The sequence below is a fragment of the Camelus ferus genome, chromosome 10, assembly GCF_009834535.1.
Source record: "Camelus ferus isolate YT-003-E chromosome 10, BCGSAC_Cfer_1.0, whole genome shotgun sequence".
In the NCBI taxonomy this organism is placed as follows: Eukaryota; Metazoa; Chordata; class Mammalia; order Artiodactyla; family Camelidae; genus Camelus; species Camelus ferus.
Window position 1 is genome coordinate 66,920,188 of NC_045705.1, and position 21,806 is coordinate 66,941,993.

General features: G+C 51.0%; 2 protein-coding genes across 7 annotated transcripts in view; one reads left to right on the forward strand and one right to left on the reverse strand.

Annotated features, from left to right (window-relative positions):
* PC (pyruvate carboxylase) overlaps positions 1 to 15,014 on the reverse strand; it is a 103,829-nt gene extending 88,815 nt beyond the window's left edge. For 2 of the 5 annotated variants that reach the window (XM_032489949.1, XM_032489948.1), the window contains exons 1-2: positions 2,485 to 2,598; positions 1,976 to 2,114 (exon numbers count right to left, since the gene is read on the reverse strand). The gene's annotated coding sequence lies outside the window, so the exon portion shown is untranslated. Of the gene's footprint in view, positions 1 to 1,975; positions 2,115 to 2,484; positions 2,599 to 14,924 lie in introns of those variants that run through there. The other 3 variants (XM_014554902.2, XM_014554903.2, XM_032489946.1) reach the window with 3 other exon arrangements.
* On the forward strand, positions 13,850 to 15,400 carry C10H11orf86 (chromosome 10 C11orf86 homolog). 2 transcript variants are annotated; one of them, XM_014554905.2, is made up of 2 exons: positions 13,850 to 14,200; positions 14,766 to 15,400. In XM_014554905.2, the coding sequence occupies exons 1-2, from the start codon at positions 13,931 to 13,933 to the stop codon at positions 14,868 to 14,870; spliced, it is 375 nt and encodes a 124-aa protein (XP_014410391.1). In that variant the 5' UTR covers positions 13,850 to 13,930; the 3' UTR covers positions 14,871 to 15,400. The 2 variants fall into 2 exon arrangements, with proteins under 2 accessions (XP_014410391.1, XP_006179625.1); XM_006179563.3 differs by having other exon boundaries at positions 13,853 to 14,200; positions 14,763 to 15,400.
* The last annotated feature ends 6,406 nt before the right edge of the window (positions 15,401 to 21,806 follow it).

Sequence of the window (21,806 nt, forward strand, 5' to 3'; positions counted from 1 at the left end):
TGCAGGGCATCCAGCTCGAGTCCGAGAGAGAGATCTGGACAGTCTGGGGCCTGTCCAGGACTTCCTCCCAGATACTCTTGACATGAAACAATCATCCCTGCAGCCCCCGTACATGCTGCAACTTGGAATGAGACCTGGGTCTGCAGTCCAGCCCTGCCTCGGTCCTGGTACCTCCGTGAGCAGTTAGGACAGGCACCGAGCACAGCACCCGGGGCACTGAAAGTGAGATAAGGAGGAAGCAAGCCACCTGTGTTGGCACATCAAAGGCAGGAGGGATCCACCGGGGTTACAAACACCAAGGCAAACCTCTCTGAGGGGTGATCCTGGAGGCGAGAACCAGCACTGAGACAGTCAAGCTGGAGCAGGCTTCAGCAGAGAAAGATAAGGAGATAAGGAGCAGAAGAGACTTTGGGGTAAACTATGGAAACTTTGAATGCCAATCTAATTCCAGTCAACACACAGATATTGAGCAACTGTAGAACAAAGCCCCTTATGCAGGGCAGGGCAGAGCAGCCACTAAGAAGCTGCTCACAAGGACACCTGCTGACAAGTTGCTTACTGGGACACAAACAGCACAAACTAGCTCAGGTCCGCTGCTGCTGGGCCCTCAGCGTCCAGCCAAGTCCCCTGGCACCTTTGGACCCAATCTCACTTCTAACTTACACTCACCTTAGCAAGTGCCCTCACCTTGTTACGCCTCCTGCAGAGGCCTCTTCTCGGTGACCAGCCATTCTGCTCACACTCAACTGGGAAGTGCTATTTCTTCCACCTTCTCCTCCCACCTTCCTCAGCCTTCCTCTTGCAAGTTCTAGTTGCTTAAAACTCACCTCTATCCCATAATAAAACCTTGGCTGCTCAAATCCAAGCCCTTTGATTTGAGCCGGACCTGCTGGCATCAAAAGAGGCTCACAGCTCGCCTCCTCCACAAAGCCTTCCCCAATCCGTGCCCGTCCAGCCCCCAGCCGGTCCATTTCTCCTCTCCCTGGCCTTAGCGGTTTGCCCTGATTTGCCAGCCTCTCCTGAATTTTCTCTTTCACGTCCTCCGTGGGCCGTACCTCGCCCACACCAGCTCTCTACAAACATCTGTGGCATGCTGACTTGCTGCTTACGTTCTGTTTCATTCTGTCTCCCCCAACCACTCTGTCGGCAGTTCGAGGGCACCTCATCTCCCAGGTCTTCTCTTAGCACCCAGTCTAGGGCTCTGAACGTGATAGGTGTGCAAAGAATGAGATTAAGAGTTCAAGAGTTTAGATAAAGTGCGGACGAAGCAGAAAAGCCGTAGCTGTGAGGGAAGAGAAATGCTGAGCACACCCCCCCAACACAACTGTTTGCATCACAGGCAGGGGAAGGGTGTCATAGGGAGGGCCAGGGCTGCTGGCAGCAGTGGGTTAGGGAGAAACAGGAAGGCAAGGATTTCTTGGTAAAGACTGAGGAGACTGGTTGTGATCTGGCAAAGATCGGCACCTCTTTGAGCCTCAGTTTTCTCAGCTACAGAGTAGGGGTAATGGTCCCTGGCCTACTCTTTCTCACAAAATGAATTTCAATCAGATTTTTAAGAATTTCAAAGCTGCCAGGGATCTAGGGACCTGGACTAGCCCCAACATTTGTGAGATGAGGAAAGGGATCCCCACAGGCGAAACAACTCAAAGTACACAAAGCAAAACGGGCTGGGAAGAACCTGTATAGCAGGTCCTCAAAGCCAGGGCTTCTGACTCCGTGCCCAGGAGAGCGCTTCCCGGAGGGCCCGCTGCTCCTCACTGTGCTTCGTTAACTGCTAAAAGCTGTAGAAATAACGGGCTGAGATCAGCCCCACCTCCTCCTAACCGAGTAGCTCTGGACAAGTCATTGCTTCTGGGGCCTCAAGCTTCCTCATCTGAAACTAAGTGGAATTACAAGAATGCCCCCCAAGGTTACTAGGAGGATCCAACGGGAAGCAGAGTGCAGGCACTTGGAACACGGAAAACCCTCGCCTTACACGCCACGGCTTTCTTCAGAGCTGAGCAACTTCCAGTATGATGGGGAACACCTGGGCTCCGGATTCTGACAGACTTGGGTTCGAACCCTCAGGGACCCCGCGCGAGGCATTTTAGGGCTCCGTGCGTCAGTTTCTCCATCTGCAAAATGGGCCCGAGAGCAGGAATAAAGCCGCCGGCGGCCCCCAGGGTACAGGGTGGAGGAGGCCGGGCTGCGCCCGCGCGGGAGGGATGCTCGCGGGCCCGGGGGACCGGGATGAGGGGTTCCCGGGGCAGGAGACGGCGGGCTCCCTCAGGCCGCCCCCGCGGGAGGAGGAGGGGAGGGGAGGCGCACGTCGCGTCGGGTCGCGCACAGCCCGCTGCCGTCTCCTCCAGCCGTCACTCGTGGAGCCCGCGCCGCCTTGGCGTGCGCGACCCTTACATAAGCGTCCCCCGCGGCAGCGCCGGCGCACGCCCACCCGCTCCGACCCGCTGCGGTAAGAGGAAGGTACACAGCGCCGCCGGCACTCACCTCCTCGCTGCCGCCGCAAGTCGTCGCCACCGCCTCCACCGCCGCTGCCTCCACTGACAGGGAACAGCTGCGGTCTCCGCGCAACCGAACTTGCTGCAGGCCCGGTCCCGCCTTACGGACTTCCTACTGGCTCAGGCAGCCCAACCCCTCCTGTTATTGGGCTACATACTCTGTCACTCCCGCTCCCCTGCCTGGGACTCCTCCCTACGCCCGCCTGCCCATCACGTTTAAGCCTTGGCGCCCCACGTCGGCCCCGCCCCGCGCGTCCCCAGCGGGCCCCTAGATTGGTGACGAGGCTCAGGGAGCCCGCCTCTGGCGCACCACCGCCTACTCCCTTTTCTCCAGAGCCCCACGTGGGCCGCACGGCCCGGGCCGCGGCCCGCAATAGGCGGAAGTGGCGGGGCTCTGGCCGGCTGCGATTGGCTGTCGGCGGAGGTGGGGACGAGCGATTCATTCACCCGAGTAGCACGTGTCTCCGAAAGCCGCAAGCATAACAGATCGCACCCGGGCTCAGGGTTACCGGCTAGACCCAGATACACGCAAGCAGATGGAGAAGAGTTCGGAGGGAAAGGGTTTGCGAAGAGCAGAAGGCACTTGCGAAGGCGCTGAAGCACACAAGTTTACTTGATTCTCCCCTTTAGCAGCTGTGGGGATAGTGGTGATGGGCAGGAATCTCTGTGTGACCTTGGACAAGCAACCTCACCTCTCTGAGCCTTAGTTTCCCAATTTGTAAATGGAGGCCACTCAGGACTTAGAGGATTTAGAAGGCTTGCTGAACGGAAAGCTTCATAAACTAGGCTCTGCCAACCAGAGGATACGGGAGCGACCAAAACAAACCAAAATTTCTGCCTCCCAGTGAGAAAAAACACATAAAAAAGATTATACATCATGACAAAGTTGGGATTCATCCCAGGGACACAAGGGTGGTTCAACATACGCAAATCAATCAATGTAATACATCACATCAACAAGAGAAAGGACAAAAACCACATGATTATCTCAATCGATGCAGAAAAAGCGTTTGATAAAATTCAACACCCATTTATGATAAAAAACTCTCACCAAAATGGGTATAGAGGGAACATATCTCGACAAAATAAAAGCTATATATGACAAACCTACAGCCAGCATAGTACTCAACGGCGAAAAACTCAAAAGCTTCCCACTAAAATCTGGGACAAGACAAGGATGCCCACTATCACCACTCCTATTCAACATAGTCCTGGAAGTCCTAGCCACAGCAATCAGGCAAGAGAGAGAAATAAAAGGAATCCAAATTGGAAAAGAAGAGGTAAAAGTGTCACTATATGCTGACGACATGTTACTATATATAGAAAACCCTAAAAGGTCCACACAAAAACTACTAGAGCTGATTGAAGAATTCAGCAAGGTAGCAGGTTACAAAATTAACTTTCAAAAATCAGTTGCATTTCTTTACACTAACGATGAATCAACAGAAAAAGAAAGTAAAGAAACAATCCCCTTTAAAATAGCACCCAAAGTAATAAAATATCTGGGAATAAATCTAACCAAGGAAGTGAAAGAATTATACACAGAAAACTATAAACCATTGATGAAGGAAATTAAAGAAGACTTTAAAAAATGAAAAGATACCCCATCCTCTTGGATTGGAAGAATCAATATTGTTAAAATGGTCACACTGCCCAAGGCAATCTACAGATTTAATGCAATCCCTATCAAATTACCCAGGACATATTTCACAGAACTAGAACAAATCATAATAAAATTTATATGGAACCATCAAAGACCTAGAATTGCCAAAGCATTACTGAAGAGAAACAAAGAGGCTGGAGGAATAACTCTCCCAGACTTCAGACAATACTATAGAGCTACAGTCATCAAGACAGCATGGTATTGGTACAAAAACAGACATACAGACCAATGGAACAGAATGAGAGCCCAGAAATGAACCCACAAACTTTTGGTCAACTAATCTTCGACAAAGGAGGCAAGAATATACAATGGAATAAAGACAGTCTCTTCAGCAAATGGTGTTGGGAAAACTGGACAGCAGCATGTAAAACAATGAAGCTAGAACACTCCCTTACACCATATACAAAAATCAACTCAAAATGGATCAAAGACTTAAACATAAGACAAGATACAATAAACCTCCTAGAGGAAAACATAGGCAAAACATTATCTGACATACATTTCAAAAATTTCCTCCTAGTAGAAATAAAAGCAAGAATAAACAAACGGGACCTAATGAAACTTACAAGCTTCTGCACAGCAAAGGAAACCATAAGTAAAACAAGAAGACAACCTACGGAATGGGAGGAAAATTTTGCAAATGAAACCAACAAAGGCTTGATCTCCAGAATATATAAGCAGCTCATACAACTCAATAAGAAAAAAATAAACAACCCAATCCAAAAATGGGCAGAAGACCTAAACAAGCAGTTCTCCAAGGAAGACATACAAATGATCAAAAGGCACATGAAAAAAATGCTCAATATCACTAATTATCAGAGAAATGCAAATCAAAACTACAATGAGGTATCACCTCACACCAGTCAGAATGGCCGTCATTCAAAAATCCACAAATGACAAATGCTGGGGAGGCTGTGGAGAAAGGGGAACCCTCCTACACTGCTGGTAGGAATGCAGTTTGGTGCAGCCACTATGGAAAACAGTGTGGAGACTCCTCAAAAGACTAGGAATAGACTTACCATATGACCCAGGAATCCCACTCCTGGGCTTGTATCCAGAAGGAACCCTACTTCAGGATGACACCTGCACCCCAATGTTCATAGCAGCACTATTTACAATAGCCAAAACATGGAAATAGCCTAAATGTCCATCAACAGGTGACTGGATAAAGAAGATGTGATATATTTATACAATGGAATACTACTCAGCCATAAAAACTGACAACATGACGCCATTTGCAGCAACATGGATGCTCCTGGAGAATGTCATTCTAAGCGAAGTAAGCCAGAAAGAGAAAGAAAAATACCATATGAGATAGCTCATATGTGGAATCTAAAAAACAAACAAACAAACAAACAAAAACAAAGCATAAATGCAGGACAGAAATAGACTCATAGACAGAGAATACAGACTTGTGGTTGCCAGGGGGGCGGAGGGTGGGAAGGGATAGACTGGGATTTCAAAACTGTAGAATGGATAAACAAGATTATACTGTATAGCACAGGGAAATATACATAAAACGTTATGGTAGCTCACAGAGAAAAAAATGTGACAATGAGTGTGTATATGTCCATGTATGACTGAAAAATTGTGCTGAACACTGGAATTTGACACATTGTAAAATAATTATAAATCAATAAAAAATGTTAAAAAAAAAAACAGAAGACAAAAAAATAAATTAAATAAAATAAATTAAATTAAAAATAAAATACCATCAGATGGTAATTAAAGCATGGAGGAAGAATAACCTACTTCCAGACAGCTGGGAGGATCAAGGACTATGAGACCATCTTGTTAACTAAAAATTGATTATTGATTGTGGAGAGACAGTACAACTCCATTCTCTTCTCTGTGTTGTGTCTGTTGCGTTTGTCTCTCCAGCTGCCTTGTCTTTCCTTCCACATGTCTGGTTAAACTCCAACCTGGGTCAGTCCAACACAACTATTTTAGTAGCAGAACAAGGACTAAAATCCCTGTTCTCCAGATTCACATATTCATTCAATTAACAAATATCTTTTGAGCACTTAGTAGGGGCCTGTTGCTATGGCAGAGACACAGAAGTGGGGGGGTGGGGGTGGAAAACATAGCCTCTGAACAAAGAAACTAATTGAGAACTAGAAAATGAACTGCTGAGAACAATAGTATGGATTCTGAATAGTTAGCTCAGGCATACAAATTAGTTCAAGTTTGATTAGGAAACAAGACACTTCTCCATCCAGGCTACGTCCGACCTCCAGACTGAGATCCCCAGGAAGACAAAGTTGGGAGGCTTATTCCTCCCAGATAGAGAAAACTGCCCAGTCAAAAGCCTGAGTGGGGAGTCCAATGTGGCTAGACAAAGCATTTCTCAGTGTGGGCTTCTACGCTAATGTCACTAGTGACAGAATCTCATTGAGACAAGGTGCTAGTGGGAAACACAGATTCCTGAGCCCCACCCCATGGTTCTTATGCATATTAACCACCAGATCAGAGGTCTTAGAATCACCAGCAGAATACCATGTAAGTCCACCTCTGGGGAGTGGGATCTCCTTCATTGCATTGCTAGGTTTAGAAGTTCTCCAAATGGTTCTCATGTGGGTCAGGGTTGAGACCCACTGAGAGGCTTTAGAGAAGTTATTACCCAGACTTCCTTGATGTTAAGAACCCCCTGGAGCTCTTTAAAAACAAAACAAATTCCTGGACCCCATGCCCCTATGGATTCTGATTCACAGAGTGGGGCCCAGGAATCTTTTTATTTCCTTTATTATTTTTTTTTAAACAATTTCCAACTTGTTACCTTGATTCTTGAGGCCCAGGAAGCTTGGGAAACTTGGCTGAGGTCCTGGGAGATGCAGGGGGGGAAGTGAGGCGGGACAGACAGGCTGAGACCAGCCTGTGGTGGGCTGGCCAGGATATGCATAGGCATCAGGGCTCTGTTGGGAGAGAGTGGTCCAGGGGCAGCTGCAGAGCTCAGGGCTCCTGTTAGGCTGGGGATACATGTGACTTATTGTTTCTTAGTAACTATCACTTTTTGGAAAGTTCTTGGATTTTGTTTATCTTCTATACTCCCCTCCCCTCTTCACACCTGAACATCACCTGTACAAAAGCTGACTTTGGCGCACAGCAGATGCTTAATATATAGATGGCAAATGAAGGAATAGGTACCATCAGCCCACACTTGGTTGAAACTATGCCCAGAGGCTGAACAGAGTCCAATAGAGAGAGGAGTCCAGAGAGTGCAACATCTAAGGGGAAGGGGAAAGTTTAAGAGAGGAGACACGATCGGACAGGGAGGAGCACATTCTGAGAAGGGAGGGTGTCACTGTGTCAACAGTCCTGGGAAGGAGAATGGGGTGGTGGGGGCAAGGAGATGCATTCACTCCACAGCCATGTCAGCAGCACCCAGTAGAGATACAGTGAAAAGGAGGTACTTTCCCCATCCCCAAGCTTGCTCCCAGACCAATAAGGTGCAGAAACCTCAAAGCACTCCACTTCAAAACAGTATGGTGCTGTGCTAGAGACTGCTATGAGTCCATGAGGGGTCCCTTACCTCCATGAGAGGGGGCTTGGAGGACTTCCTGGAGGAGGCAAACTCGATAAATACATACATACATACATACATACATACATACATACATACATACATACATACATATATCAAGAGTTTATCAGGTGAATATATGTAAAAAGGATCCTATACATGGCCCAAGCAAAGGCTGAGAGGCATGATGGAGTCAAGACGTGGAGAGGGTCCTTGAGGTCAGCTTACCAGCAAGTTCTCACAGCCTCAGAGGGGGCTGTGGGGAGGGCCAAGAGCAGTTAGGACTGAGGAAGCTTGGGTTAAGCAGAAGCATCCAGGTAGATGCAAGCTCCCAGATAAAGCCATGAACTCTTCAAACTAAATAGTCACTATAAACCCAGAAACAGCCCACCCCTCCGTATTTACAATTCAGAAGGCCAGCTTTGTCCTGAGGATCTCACAGGACAACTTAGATGTCCCAGAACCCCATTCCTGAGATGACAAAAGAAAATCACTTTTTTTTTTTTTAATTAACCAAATTCTGGCAGTTCAAGCTGAGCCGCAGATAGCCTGGCTGCTGGTAAGACCACAGGATAAACCATTACTGATGGAAAGACAGGGCAGGGCACTAGGCTGTGGTGAACATGCCCCCTCACTGCCTAAAGCATTGACACACCAGGCCTTCTCCGGAGGCTGGAATCGTGTCTCCATTCTTCTAAGCCGCACAGACCCTCACGGTGTGTGATGGGGGTAGGGATGGTTCAGGAGTAGCTCTTCTGCTCTTTTTGATATGTTTCCCTCCCCCCAGGTCCTCAAGGGGTCCAGGCCACTCCGCCCTAGACACCCAGGCTCCTAGGGTAACTTCCATACACAAGCCCATCCCATCATGGGATCTCTACAAGTCAGTCAGAACTTCCACCTGCCAAGGTGGGCCTTGGTCTAGCAGATCACAGCCCCAGCACTTCTCCAGATCCATACCAAGGCCACTGCCCACAGGTTAAGGCAGAGGAGGGTAAGATCCTCCTCCCCGCTCTGAGCCATAATTCCTCTGGGCCTCTCAACATACCTGGACAGAAATCCTGTACCCATTTTGCAGGTGTGGATACGAAGGCTCAGAGAAAGGAAATGACTCCGCTCTGGATCACAGCAGTAATCAGGGGCAGAGCTGAGATTGGACTTCCAATCCCCTGACCCCCAGGCTGTGCTCTTTCTGCTCCACACTTTGGTGTCAAAGAGAAGACAAGAATGTTTAGAATTTAGATTTCAAAGGAAGAGGTTTGGTTTGAAATTTGAGTCCTAAGATTACAGTCCTCAGAGGTGGAAAGGCCTTGAGCAATTATGTTTCCAAGATTTCCTGCAAGAAACAGGCCTCCTAGGATATGACTGTACAGACAGCTTCTTAGTCCCCTGCTCAGACCTGTCTATGCAGGGGGCTTGTGATAGGGCCCAGTAACCGGTGTTTTTTTAAACAAGGAAAGTTTGGGGCACCCTGGCTAGACCCACTCAGCCCCATTTTACAGATGAGGAAATAGGCTCAGACAGGAGAAGGGGCAGACCCACCGCTGACAATCACCAGGTCCTGCATATTTTGAAAAAGAATGCAAGAGCATCCGTATTGCCAGCTCTGGGGCCCTGAAATTATTACTCTTAAATGCTTTGTCTAAACTGAGAATAATCCTCCCCTGATTCCTCGGCCTGCTATCAGGACCCCATACAGGAAGACATTGCCTGGCACTGCATGAGAAGGTGAGAGCTTTTATAACCAGCAGCATCCTTATTATTTATCGTTCCCTTTGATTGATGTCTCCAAGTGGTAAGATAACCAAAATCTCATGTTGAACTTGTCAGCCTGTCATTCTAACTTCCTGTGGGGAAATGAAAACCAAAACAATGGACATAAATGATATCACTGTTCTGAAGTAGAAGAACTAGCTCCCCTAAAATGTACAGTACTATAAGAGCTGCTCAGGCCAAGAGATAAATCATCAGTTGAAACACACACAAACATTTTAAAATCAAATATGTGTATCTTCACAATCTCTTGCCTCATTTCTGGTGGGCATTATGTTTTCAAGGAAAGTTCCAATGGCATTAAACGTTAGGCTGTCTGGGTTCTGTCTGATTGTCCTGTGGGGTGCATGAAGACCCAAGTCCCCCCCAGGGTAGGTGGAACACCCATTTGCTGAGGACTCTGTTTACTGGCCTGACTCTGCGGGGCTGCATTCAAGGCCCACTACTGACTGTGTGTCCTTGAACAAGTTGCTTCACCTCTCTGAGCTTCTGTGATTTCATCTTAAAAATGGGGCTAAACTCCAGAGGGGTGTGAGGGTGAAATGTAATCACAGAGGTAAGGCTCCTGGAGTGAAGGGCACACTCCAACCCTGTTGTCTCCCAAGATCAATTACATTCCTCTTCCTGGCAAGGAAGAGTGGGCTCCAGTTTGCCTTTCCAAATTCTTCTCCCACCCAAGAGGTAACCCTTTGCATTCCCAGGCTTTGGTTACCCATCTCCACTGCAACAGTCCTCCCTGCCCTTGAGGCCAGGTTCTAACACCACCACCTCCAGGGAGCCTGCCCGGATTCTCCCCACTCCCAAGCCAGATGTAGTCTCCCATTCTCTTCCATGCACCCTCAGCACCTGGTGTCTGTTTTAAGGCACCTTCCTTTATGTACATGAGAATCCCTCGTTTTCTAAGGGTAGAGATTCTACCTTGCTCCCCTTGGCCTCACTTCCAGCCTAGACATCTCAGAACAAGGTCTTGCCCACAGCATGTAAATGTGGATTAATTTCATTGGCTCACTAATAAGAAGGAACATCTGGGCAGGCTGACCCAGGTTGCAGCCTTCCATGCATCTAAGCCTCACAACCTTGACCAGCCGTTTAAGTCTCAGACCACTTTCAGAAATAAATACTGTGTGTTTCATTAATTTGTGTGTGTGTGTGTGTGTGTGTGTGTGTGTGTGTGTGTTTCATTAATTTTAAGGCACACATTTCTGCCCTCCCATTTCAACCTCTGAAGCGGGGCTGCATCTTCCAGTGAATGGGTGGTGTATAAAATAATGCTACCTTTCAATTAATGCCATCTTAGACTTGATGAAATAAATTATCATCCCCATTTCATAGCTAACTGTTGGCACATGAGGTTAAGCTTCTCACTCAAAGAATCAGCCACCACTGAAAGTGCAAGTCTTTCAACTCAGGCAGCATGATGGGCTTGGCACCCAGGTCTCACGAGTTAGCAGCCTCCATGACCTCCAATGATCCTGCCTCCTGGTGTTCATGCCCTTGTGGGAGTCCCTCCCTTGGGTGCCACCTGGACCTGGTGACTCACCTTGAAGGAACAGAATATGGCAAAAGTGAAAGGAGATCATTTCCGAGATTAAGTTCCCCAAAGACTCTGGCTTCTGCCCACCTGCCATCTCTCGCCCTCTCACTTGCCAGCTCCAACTGAAGCCAGCTGCCAGGTTGTAATCCCTTGAGAACAGCCAACAATTTACAAGAAACTGAGGCCCTCAGTGCAACAGCCTGCAAGGAGCCAAGTTCTGCCAATAATTTTGGAAGCAGATCCACCCTCAGTCAAACCTGGAGGTGACTACAGCCTCCTGATTGAAAACCTGTAAGGAACCCTGAACCAGAGGCCCAGCTAAGCCATGCCTGGATCCCAGACCCACAGGATCTGTGAGATCACACATGCGTGTTGCTTTAAGCCACTAAGTTTTGGGTAGTTTGTTACACAGCAATAGACAAATCATAGTCTCCAATATTTAAAACCAAGCATTGACTGTGTCATATCCTGGGGACAGAGATGAAAGAGATGTTGTCCTGGCCTTCAAGAGACACCCAGTGTGGTGGGGAAATCATCCTGGTGTGACTGCTGCTCCTGTGTGTATCGGGTGGGCTGGAGAGGGGACTGCCTCCCCAATAGGGGCTGAGGGGTTGGGCAGGCTTCCAGGGGAGCTGTCACCCAGCAGGGTCTGAAAAGGTAAGCTTGCCAGGTGACGAAGGCAGGGAGGCAGTGGGGAAGGAAGAGAACACATTATTTTCTCCTGGTCCTCCATGGATTTATGGATTTGGGAAATTGTTGTAAGATTACACACTTGGCATAAGGGTATTCGGCAGCTATATGCGTGACACAAGAGTGAGTGATTCACCCCAACACATCTCAGAAGCCTGTGAGTCATCCACAAGCTCTTTCCGGCTCAGACTCTGGGGAGAATGGGGATTCGAGTTAACTGTGCCCGGGTAAGGGCGTTGAACACTGTGTGATGGTTTTGTTGCTTTTTAACCAGGTCAAGGTTGGCTGGAGGGTTAGGCATTAGAGGTGCGGTCAGGATTGGAATAGTGATCACAGTCCTGGGACAGCCTGGGCCAGAAGGTCAGAGTCCTTTTTCTCTGTTCTCTTCACACTGGCCCTGCCTTGGCTCCTTTGGCTGGGAGCTGAGCCTGTAGGGTATTAAGAGACCCTTCACCCAAAGAAGGCCTAGAAACTCAGAGAGAAAAGAGAGCAAGGCCAGGCGCAGGGGAGTCTGGAGTGAGCCGAGAATTGCAGCCAGTACTTCCCTGACCTGATGGGGTACCCAGTGCAGCATCCCAGACACTGAGGAAGGAGGACGGCGGCTTCCAGTCCTGCCTCTGCCACCAGCCCGAGGACAGGAGCAGAAGGGTGGGAGCACAGACTCTAAAGCCAGGCTCACTGGGGCGGGAGTCCCAGCTCTGCCACTTCCTGAGCCTGCTTAACTTCTCTGAGCCTCAGTTTTCCAACCTTCAAAATGGGGATCTACCAAATGAGGATAATGAGATCCACCTCATAGGAATATCATGAGGTATAAATGAAATATAGGGAGGAAATAGTCCCAGAACCAGTTTAAAAAGCTTAAAAAAAATAAAGGTTAAAACAAAAAGGTGTGGACCCAATTTGTGAAGTCCCCTTTCTACCCTCATATTCTATGATTCTAAGGATTGGCTGGCCCAGCCCAAGCACCTTTCTCTCTCCCCACTGTCTTGAGAAAAAGAGTTGCTGCTGGTCTTGCTTTTAGAGGCATCCACATTCATGATTTCATTTCATTTTCACAACAACCCATCTTACAGATGAGAAGACTGACCAAGAGGGGAAAGGATTTGTCCAAATCAATGAATACCAACTTACTTTAGTTGTGACTTCTACTTTTTTCTTTTCAAATGTCACTTTTTTTTATTGTTTTGGTTTTTTGTTTTTGTTTTTGTTTTTTTTTGCTGGGGGGTGTAATTAGGTTTGTTTACTTATTTTTCACTTTTTAAAATGGCAGTACTGGGGATTGAACCCAGGACCTATGTGCATGCTAAGCACATGCTCTACCACTGAGCTATACCCTCCCCTGCCGCCAACTCACTTTTACTGAGTACTTGCCACGTGCCAGGCCCTGTGTCTAGCACAGCGTCATCATAGTTAGTCCTCACGACAACACCTGAGTTATTTGTTCCTATTACAGACAAGGAGGCCAAGCGGGAGAACGCATCCAGCATCACACAGCTGTGGGTGATGGAACTGCGATTTACCCAGGAGTAGCTGGTCCTCTGAGCCTGAGCTCCTAACCCTATTCTCTGCTGGAAAACTAGGGCCAGAGCTAGGCCTGGGGGTAAAAATAAGCCTCCTGACTTCCAGACTGGAGCTATTCTGTTTCTTTTTTTAAATATCCAATTGTAGTAAAAAAAATTATATAAACAGAAAATTTACCACCTTAGCTGTTTTGACATGTACAATTCAGTAGTGTGACTTACATTCACATTGTTGTACAATCTCCAGAAGTTTTTTCATCTTGCAAAACTGGAGCTCTACGGCCATAAAACAACTCGCCATTCCCCCCCTAGGCCCTGGCAACCACCGTGCTACTTTCTGTCTCTGTGAATTCAACTGTTTCTAGGTTGGAGCTGTCCTGTTTCTTAAAAGCCCATCTCTGTTTTGCTGTTGAGCCATCTGTTCACATTGTCAATGAAATGAGTTTGGACAGCCAGGGCTACAGGAGTTCAGGGGAGGCCAAGCTCTTCAGGAGTTGGAAGGGAAGGCTGCCTGGAGGAAGAGGAGGAGGAAGCCTGCACCCCCTTCTCTGGGAGGCGGAGAGGTGGTGGTGTTGGTGACTCAGGGATGCTTGACCCCAGTGGCCTGCCCTTTGGTTCACAATTGCCACCTCAGCAACACCAACCTTTGTCCCCAGGGGTGGAGGCACCAGGCCATCTCAGAAGGCCAGTGGCTTGCCAAGGGGCTAGAGCAGTCCTGCGCCTGCAGCCTCCAGAGCCATGGGGACAGGGCTACGCAGCCAGTCCTTGCGAGGACCACGGCCCTCCTATGGCAAGCTCCAGGAGCCCTGGGGGAGGCCCCTGGAAGGCCGACTGCGCCGGGCGCTGAGCCTCAGACAGGGGCATGAGAAGTCCATGTCCTCAAATAGAGGCCCAGAAAGTCTGGATGCCCCCCATCAGGAGCGTCTGCCTGGGGACCTGGGGGACAAAGAGCAGCTGATCCAAGCTCAGCAAGAAGGCAGCCGGCGGTGGCTGAGGCAGTATCAACAGGTTTGGCTGAGGGTTGGTGGATGGAGGAGTGCTATGGGGGAGGGTAGAGGCTCCAAGGAGAGGGACCCAGGGCAGCGCAGGCTCAGAGGTACAAACATACAGGGCCATAGACCAGGAAGGTGAAGAACTGTCTGGGGAAGGGGTTGAAGAGAGAGAGATCCAAGAACTGTATTTCTGAGGGCACTGGCAGCATTGGGGATTTACCCCATAGGCACAGGCGAGTCATGAAAGGTTCTAGAGCAGGCTGTTCTAAGGTGATTAATCTATCAGTATGTTGGGTGGGTGGAGTTTGCTAGAGGCAAGATAATCAGCCAGTACAACTCTCCAGGGTTCCATCTTGTGCTCCCCTCTCCCCCAGAAAAGTGGGGATCAGGACCCCCTCAGTGGGAGCTGCTGGCTCCTGCCTCCTGCCTCTGGCCTCCAGGAGACTGGGTGACTAGTGTGTGGTGCTTCGGTCTCTGGGATCTACCACCACCTCATGGCTGGAGGTGGAACAGCACCTGAAGCCCACCCCTCAGTCATGGGACCTGAGCCTTGATCTCCCCTCTCCTCTGTCTTCCAGAAGATAAGAAGAAGGTGGGAGAACTTTGTCACCAGGTTCCCCAGCGTGACCCTGAGCCGGCCAGCCTCCCCAGAGGCCTTGCTGGGCACCAACAGCCAAGGATGCTAGAAGCGATGGGGGCCCTCACTGTACCGGATAAGATGGCCGTGACTGCTGACCTACCTCTTCGTGGCCCTCTGGACTGTGGATGGGGCGGCCTCCTCTACGTGGACTGCTCCAGCCTTCCTTACGTGGCCCACAGACGCTTCTGCTACCAGGACAGAGCACAATGAAGCCAGACCCGTGGCTGAGAGGCTCTGGCACGTCACCTGGTCACTGGGCCAAACCCCACCTGCCCTTCTCGCCAGCTACTAGTGGTGGGCGGGGCATGGGCCTCCCTCCCAGACTGCGAGCCCATCCCCAGGGCAAGGACGAGGTCTGGGCAGCCCTCAGTGCTGGCGCTCTGGGGCTGAGAGGCCCAGGCCCACGTATTGTCACTTGGGCACTCAGTCTCCAGGTGAAGGAAGCAGGGGGCGCCTTCCCTCCCCTTGTGACGGAGGGGAAACTGAGGCCCAGAGGGTGGATGGGGTCATTGTCTTCCATCTCTGGCCCCACCCCGATCCAGTGCCCAACACAGGAATAAAGGTTGCTGATCTGAAGTAAATGATTTTCCTACTGACTACCTCTTCCCCAGTCCCCTGTCAGCCCCTGTGAGGTCAGGCGGGGCCCAGGGCTTCCCAGCAGCACCGGGGTGGCTCCCCCGGAGGCTGGGCCTCTCCCGCTGCTTCTCCTGACTTTACTCTCCCTGTGCTGACCTCAAGCCAGCTTCGGAGGGCCCAACTCTCTCCAGCTCCTTGCCTTTGTGCTCACCCCCATGAGGGAGGGTTCACCCTGAGGATCAGAGAGGGCAAGGGGCCCGCCCAGGGCCACACAGAGGGGAGGGTCTGACCCCAAAAAGCCTGAGCTCCGTGAGAGACACTGGCACTTCATGTAGGGTCTCTGGGGCTCTCCTGGCTCAAGCTGACCCAAGGTCAAAGGTGAGGGAGCAGCTGCAAGCATCCTGGTGCAGAGTCTGTTCTGGGGTGGTGTGGGGACCTGAGGGCCCAACAGACAGAGGGGAGGTTCCCTGTTTCCCCAGAGACCAGAACACTGGCAGGGCCATTCAGGAACAAGAGGAATCCGGGGGGAAATTTTGTCCTAGACAGCCAACTGGGACAGGACTGGGACTTCCGGCTTGGTACCTGGACTATGGGAGCCCGCTGGAAGCTTCCAGCCCAATTAGTCACAGACTTTGGATGCCCCTTGCTCAGCCCCCTTCTGCAGTGGCCCCTACATGGGTCCCTGGGTGTCTCTGGGGAATCAGGAAGCAGAGTTTGAGTTTACGACTCTGACAAACCCTCCTGATGTTCAGAGGAAGAAACTGAGGCCTGGGGTCCTCTGTGCTCAAACCTCATCCTGGCCTCTTGGTCCCCAGAGATTCTCCAGCCCATCTCCTCACTGCTCTCCTTTGACTCAGCACACTCTGTGGCCAGTCTGTCCAGTTAGGAGCTTTAGTCATCCACAAGATGGAAAGTTCCACGGTGACCTGGCTTGCTCACCACTGGGACCTCAGTGCCTTGCTCAGGGCCTGGCACATAGTAGACTATTGTTGAGTGAATGGGGGACTGGCCCAAGGTCACCCAGCTGATGACTGAGCTGGGTTAGGGGTTTCCACTCAGGGGAGCATTTCCTACCTCAGCTTCGTGAGCAATCCCTTCATCAGAGAGCACGTCTCCAGGGCCCCCAGCAGACACACACACGTGCGCACACACATACACACATGCACATGCACGCACACGCACGCACACATACACACACACACTGTTAGGTTGTTTCCAAAGATAGCTGCAACCATCCCTCCCACGGCACATGCCCTTTGGCGTTGTCCTTGCCAAACCTCCCATCAAGAAGGCTATTCCATCTTCCCTCCCCTTGAATCCGGTGAGCCCAATAGAAAGCTGGAGAAATGATGTTCTGGGACTCCTGGGCCTAGGCCTGAAGAGACTTTGTAGCTTCTGTTTCTGCCCTTCTGGAAGTTGGCTACCTCGCAAAGGAGTCCAGGCGATCTTGCTAACATTAAAAGATGGTCCCCAAACAGATATGACTATATTCTAACCCCCAGAACCTGTGAATTCTACCTTATTTGGGAAAAAAAAACTTCTTTGCAAGATATAATTATTAAGGATCTTGCAATGAGGACATCATTTTGGATTATCGGAGGGCCTAAATCCAATAACAAGCATCCTGATAAGAGACACACAAAGGGAAGGACACAGAGGAGGAGGCCCTGGGAAGACGGAGACAGAGATTGGAGTGATATGGCCACAAGCCCAGGATGCTAAGGATTGCTGACAGCCCCCAAGTTCCCCCTAAAAACTGCAGAGGGAACAGCCCTGCCTACATCTTGATGTCAGATTTCTGGCCTCCTGTTGTTTTAAGCCACCGAGTTTGGGGAACTGTTAGAGCAGCACAGGACGCTGTGTATTTGTGGCCAAGCTCGCACCGGTAGAATGTGAGTGGAAGTGGCAAGTGCACCCCTCCAGACAGAGCCATGAAAGCTGCCTGCCCAGCCCTCCAGCTCTCCCTCTTCCCTCATGGGCTGGCCTGATGCAGAGGGTCAAGGGGACCCCAGCCAAGGCTAGGGGATGGCAGTGGCACTGAAGCAGAGCCCCCTGCCACCCTGATATGAGTGCAAAATAGACCTTCACTGGGTTAAGCCTTTGACTTGGGGGCTACTCATTACAGTCACAGGGCTCTCCCAACTCACTCATTCAATATTAGCAGTGCGTGGCCACTCTGAGAGGACAGGACTGTTCACTCACTGAGAACAGCTCACTTTGGACAGTGTCTGGCTCATTGCAAGGGTTCAGGAAGCAGTTGCTGAATTACTGAAATGGAGACCAGGAGGATGGATGGGAGTTAGCCAGGCCAAGGGAGGGGATGAGCTCCTCAGGTGGAGCGAGTGGCCTGGGCAAAGCCCTCCAGGCCAGAGAGAACACGTTGCATCTGAGAAGTGCAAACCACCTGAATGGTCTCGGACGAGGCGATGCCACTGGCTCAGGCTCTGGATGTATTCACGGCAGATGGTTTCCCTTCCCACCTCCCCAACTCCCTGCCTGCCTGGGATGTCAACCTTCAGGCCTTGCCCGTCCTGGTTTTATCAGCACTGAAGATTTCACTCTCAGAAGATGGGCAGGCCATCGGCAAGCAGACCTCAGAGGATGGTGCCGACATCCCAGATCCTCGGGAGGTAATGCAGCTCCCCACAGGGTGTGGGTTATCAATGCTCCATGCAGAGAGGGGACTCTGTCAGGGCAAAAGCCCTGGGACTCTGAATCTATCCACCCTCAGGCCAGTGTCTGCCCAGAGGTCACATAAACATATCCTCGCTGAGTCAATTTCATGCTTCTTTATTGTTTCAACTGTCCACAGAGTGCAGAGCCTCGAAGTCCTCTCCCGCACGCACCGTGAGGTCTCGAGGACTGTTCACAAGGTCTCAGAACCAGGAGCTGGAGGGGTCTGAGACCCTTCACCCTGATCCCCAGCTCCATTCTATCTCCTGCTCAATGTCCCTGCCACACCCAGCCTCTCCGAGCATGTTTCCGGAATGGTAGGGAGTTGCTCACTGCCTAGCAAGCTCTGTTCTTCGGCTGTGACCTCTGCCCTCAAGGAGCTGACAGTCCTTCTGGCGAGGGAGACAGACAGATGACTGGCTGCTCTGCTAGGAAGCAGAATGGAGTAAGTGCTCCCCAGGCAGCACAGTGAGGCCGATGAAATAGGAGGCCCTGATTCCCGAACCAGGGTGAGGCTCCAGGCTTGGCTGGACACCTTCCCCAGCTTCCTGCAGCCTGCAGCCATGCCAGATGGGAGGAGGCTGCGAGCAGGTGGAAAAAATATCCTGCAGGGGAAACGAGGCCACTGGGCGGCACTAATAGGGAAAGCAGCGAGGTGAGCAGGCAACACGGAGTCCCCAGGCACCTCTCAGAGCAAGGCTGTGAATTCAGGCTGGAAGTAGCCTCAGGGGCCACAGATCCAGGCTGTTTATTTCACAGATTAGGCAACTGAGGCTCCCACAGCGAGCTGGAGGCAAGACTTGGGCTCTCCTCCTGAGCTCCTGCCTCCCAGCCCAGAACTCTCTACCCACCTGTCCTCTGTCCTCCAAACCCCCTTCCCCAGGGTCACCAAACTCAGTGTGTCCAGCCAGTGGTAGGGCTAGGTGAGCCCAGGCCTGAATGTCAAAGCTAGGACCCAAGCCCCTGCCTAGCAACAAACTTGCTGTGTGACCCTGGGTTAGTCATGAGCCTCCTCTGGTCTTACTTTTCTCCTCTGCAAAATGGAGATCATGATCTCTGTGTCTGCCCTGGGCTGAAGGACAGGTGAGGTGGCAAGGGTGTGAAATGTTTGCAAACTGTGGTGTGCGATGTCCTGAGAGGGACATCGCCCCCCTCCTCAGCACCCATGTCATCAGGCTGAGAGGAAAGTGCATAAAAGCTCTGTGGCCAAATGCCTGAGTTCTGCTACTTACTAGCTGAGTGCCCATGGGCAAATTGCTTAACCTCTCTGTGCCTCGACTTCCTCATCTGTTCAGTAGAAATAATAACTGTCCCTCCTCACAGGGTTGTAGTATTACCCAAATTAATGCATGTAAAGCACTTAGAACATTTAGCCCATGGTTCTTAGTAAGGAGTTTCAGGACGTTCTCCCTGTGTGACCCTGGGCAGGTCCCTTCTCTGAGCCTCAGCAGCCTCCTCTGGGAAATGAGGGTGCTAATAATAGCACCTGGCAGCTGGTGTCTTGGGGATGCGATGGGCCAAAGCACACATGCACTGAGCCCACGGAAGTGCCCTATCAATGAGAGCCTTGGGGAGCCTGGCACTTGGAGCTCGGCATGTCCTCAGCTCACCTTGGCCAAGCTGGACCTTGGCAGGGCCACAGGCATCAGGGTCCAGGGAAGTGGGCCCAGCCGCAGACCAGACGGCCACCCTGGGGCCCCCCAGGAGGTGGTCTCTCCTTTAGTGCCAGTGCAGAAAGGGCGTGGGCGGAAGGCCTCTCTCCGCCCCACTCCACCCCGCACTGTGGCTGTCCCTGAACCCTCCCTGTCTCCACCCACTGCCAGGTCTCCCTTCTCTGAGCTCCAGACACAGCAATAAATTCAACCAACACTTGGCAAGGCTCACTCAGAGCCCTGCTCCAGTGAGGACTTCAGACAGGTGACAGACATAGCCCTCCAAGCCCCCTCGGGTGACTGCTGCGTGAATGAACCGGAACTCCAGGAGCTGACCAGGAGAAGCAGTGCCCAGAGAAGGGCAAAGTTAGTTCTCAGAGGGTGGGCATTGGAGAAGGGTTCCTGAGGAGCGGACAGCAGAGCTGAGCTTCACCCCCTGGAAGGGGTGGGGAGGGCATGCCAGGTAGAGGGAACAGGGCATGGAGTCACGGACCACCTGGAGCATTTGGACATCCAGCCATGACTCAGTTCAGCTGGGGAAAAAAATGGGGTTGGGGAGGAAGGACAGACAGATAGACAAGGGACAGGGCTCAAAGGACCCAGGATGGCACTTCACCTGAGGAGCACTGGGAAATAGGCACAGGTTCTCAGTAGAGGAGGGAGGCAGGTAGCTTAGAAAGATGTCCTGGGACCCCTCCAGCACGGAGGATGAGGGGGGGCGCCTATTGGGAGGAGAGCAGACTGACTGCGTTCCCAATTACAGATGAGAATCTCGAGGCCTGGAGGGAGGGGAGTGGGATGACGGACTCGAGTGGGTCACACACTCGACCCAGGACTGAGCACTCTGCACTCCTCGCCCACCTCCCCTATCAGGCCCCGCCCCTTGCCCTATGCCCCGCCCTACGCCTGGGCACAGCTTCACATTTCTGTCTTCTTTCCTCTGCGCGGGTCCTACCTGCCCGGAGTAGCAGCTCCCAGAGTGTGGGGTGCTTGGGCCTCCCCCTCCCAGGTGATGGTTAGTGAGGACAGGTGCTGAGGGGGCTGGTGACAAGCCTGAGCCCCTGCTTCTGTCCCCATGGCAGGCAGGAGTGGGATTTGCCTGGCATTGGACGCCCTCCAATCCTTCCCCAACCACCCCCTACTTCTGTCCTCACCCCCGCCCTGGAGCCATGTCCACATTTGCTGACACAGCTGCCACCTCCTGGAACACACAGACCCCAGACAGTTGCTAGTTAGTGTGATTATGTTAAATGTCCACAGACCAGAGGTGGCTGGAGAGATGACAGCTCCAGGGGACAAATGTAAACGTCCTGGGAAGAGGTTAAGCGAGTTGGAGCCTGCTCAGTGGACTCTGCAGCCAGTGGAGACCCTGGGAGAGGGCAGTCTTCCAGGCCAGCCTTCGGAGTTGCTCTACAAGGGAGACTCCATTGCAGGGCTGGGGACTGGGGCAGTTCGTTCTCAACCAGCAATCCTGGCTCTTCAGAGACGTTGAGCAGAGGGTTTGGTTGGTCCACTCAACAGGCTCAATTACCCATTTGCTCACTAGTTGAGTGACCTCCGGGAAGCCCTTCATATTTTCTGGGTTTTACTTTTTTAATCTAGAAAATGAAAAAACTGGTTTTTCAGGTACAGATTTATGGCTCAATTAACAGTAAACTCAAGTGGGGGAGTGTATAGCTCAGTGGTAGGGTGCATGCCTAGCATACACAAGGTCCTGGGTTCAATCTCCATACGTCCTCAAGAAATAAAGAAATAAATAAAGCCTAATTACCTCCCCTGCATAAACAAACAAACAAATAAGAAACTCAACCCAAAGTAGCTTGAGGAAAAAGTGAATTTATTGACTCACATATGTCTGAACTGAACATAGGTTTAGGTTCAGGTGCAGCTTGATCAGGGCTCAAAGCCATCCCCAACATCTGTGTTTCCCCCATCCACTCTTTCAGATTCATTCTTTCCTCATAGTCTTCTTATTTTGCTGTAGCAGCTCCCAGCCCTTATATCATGAAGCCCACAGAGAAAGTGTGCTTATCTCTGTCCACATGGTTATCTCTGAACCAATCCCTGTGACAGGCAACATA

Coding starts and splice junctions, on each gene's coding strand:
- C10H11orf86 (XM_006179563.3), top strand. CDS start 13,931: ATGGGGACAGGGCTACGCAGCCAGTCCTTGCGAGGACCACGGCCCTCC. Junction 14,201..14,762: donor GGCTGAGGCAGTATCAACAG/GTTTGGCTGAGG, acceptor TCTGTCTTCCAG/AAGATAAGAAGAAGGTGGGA.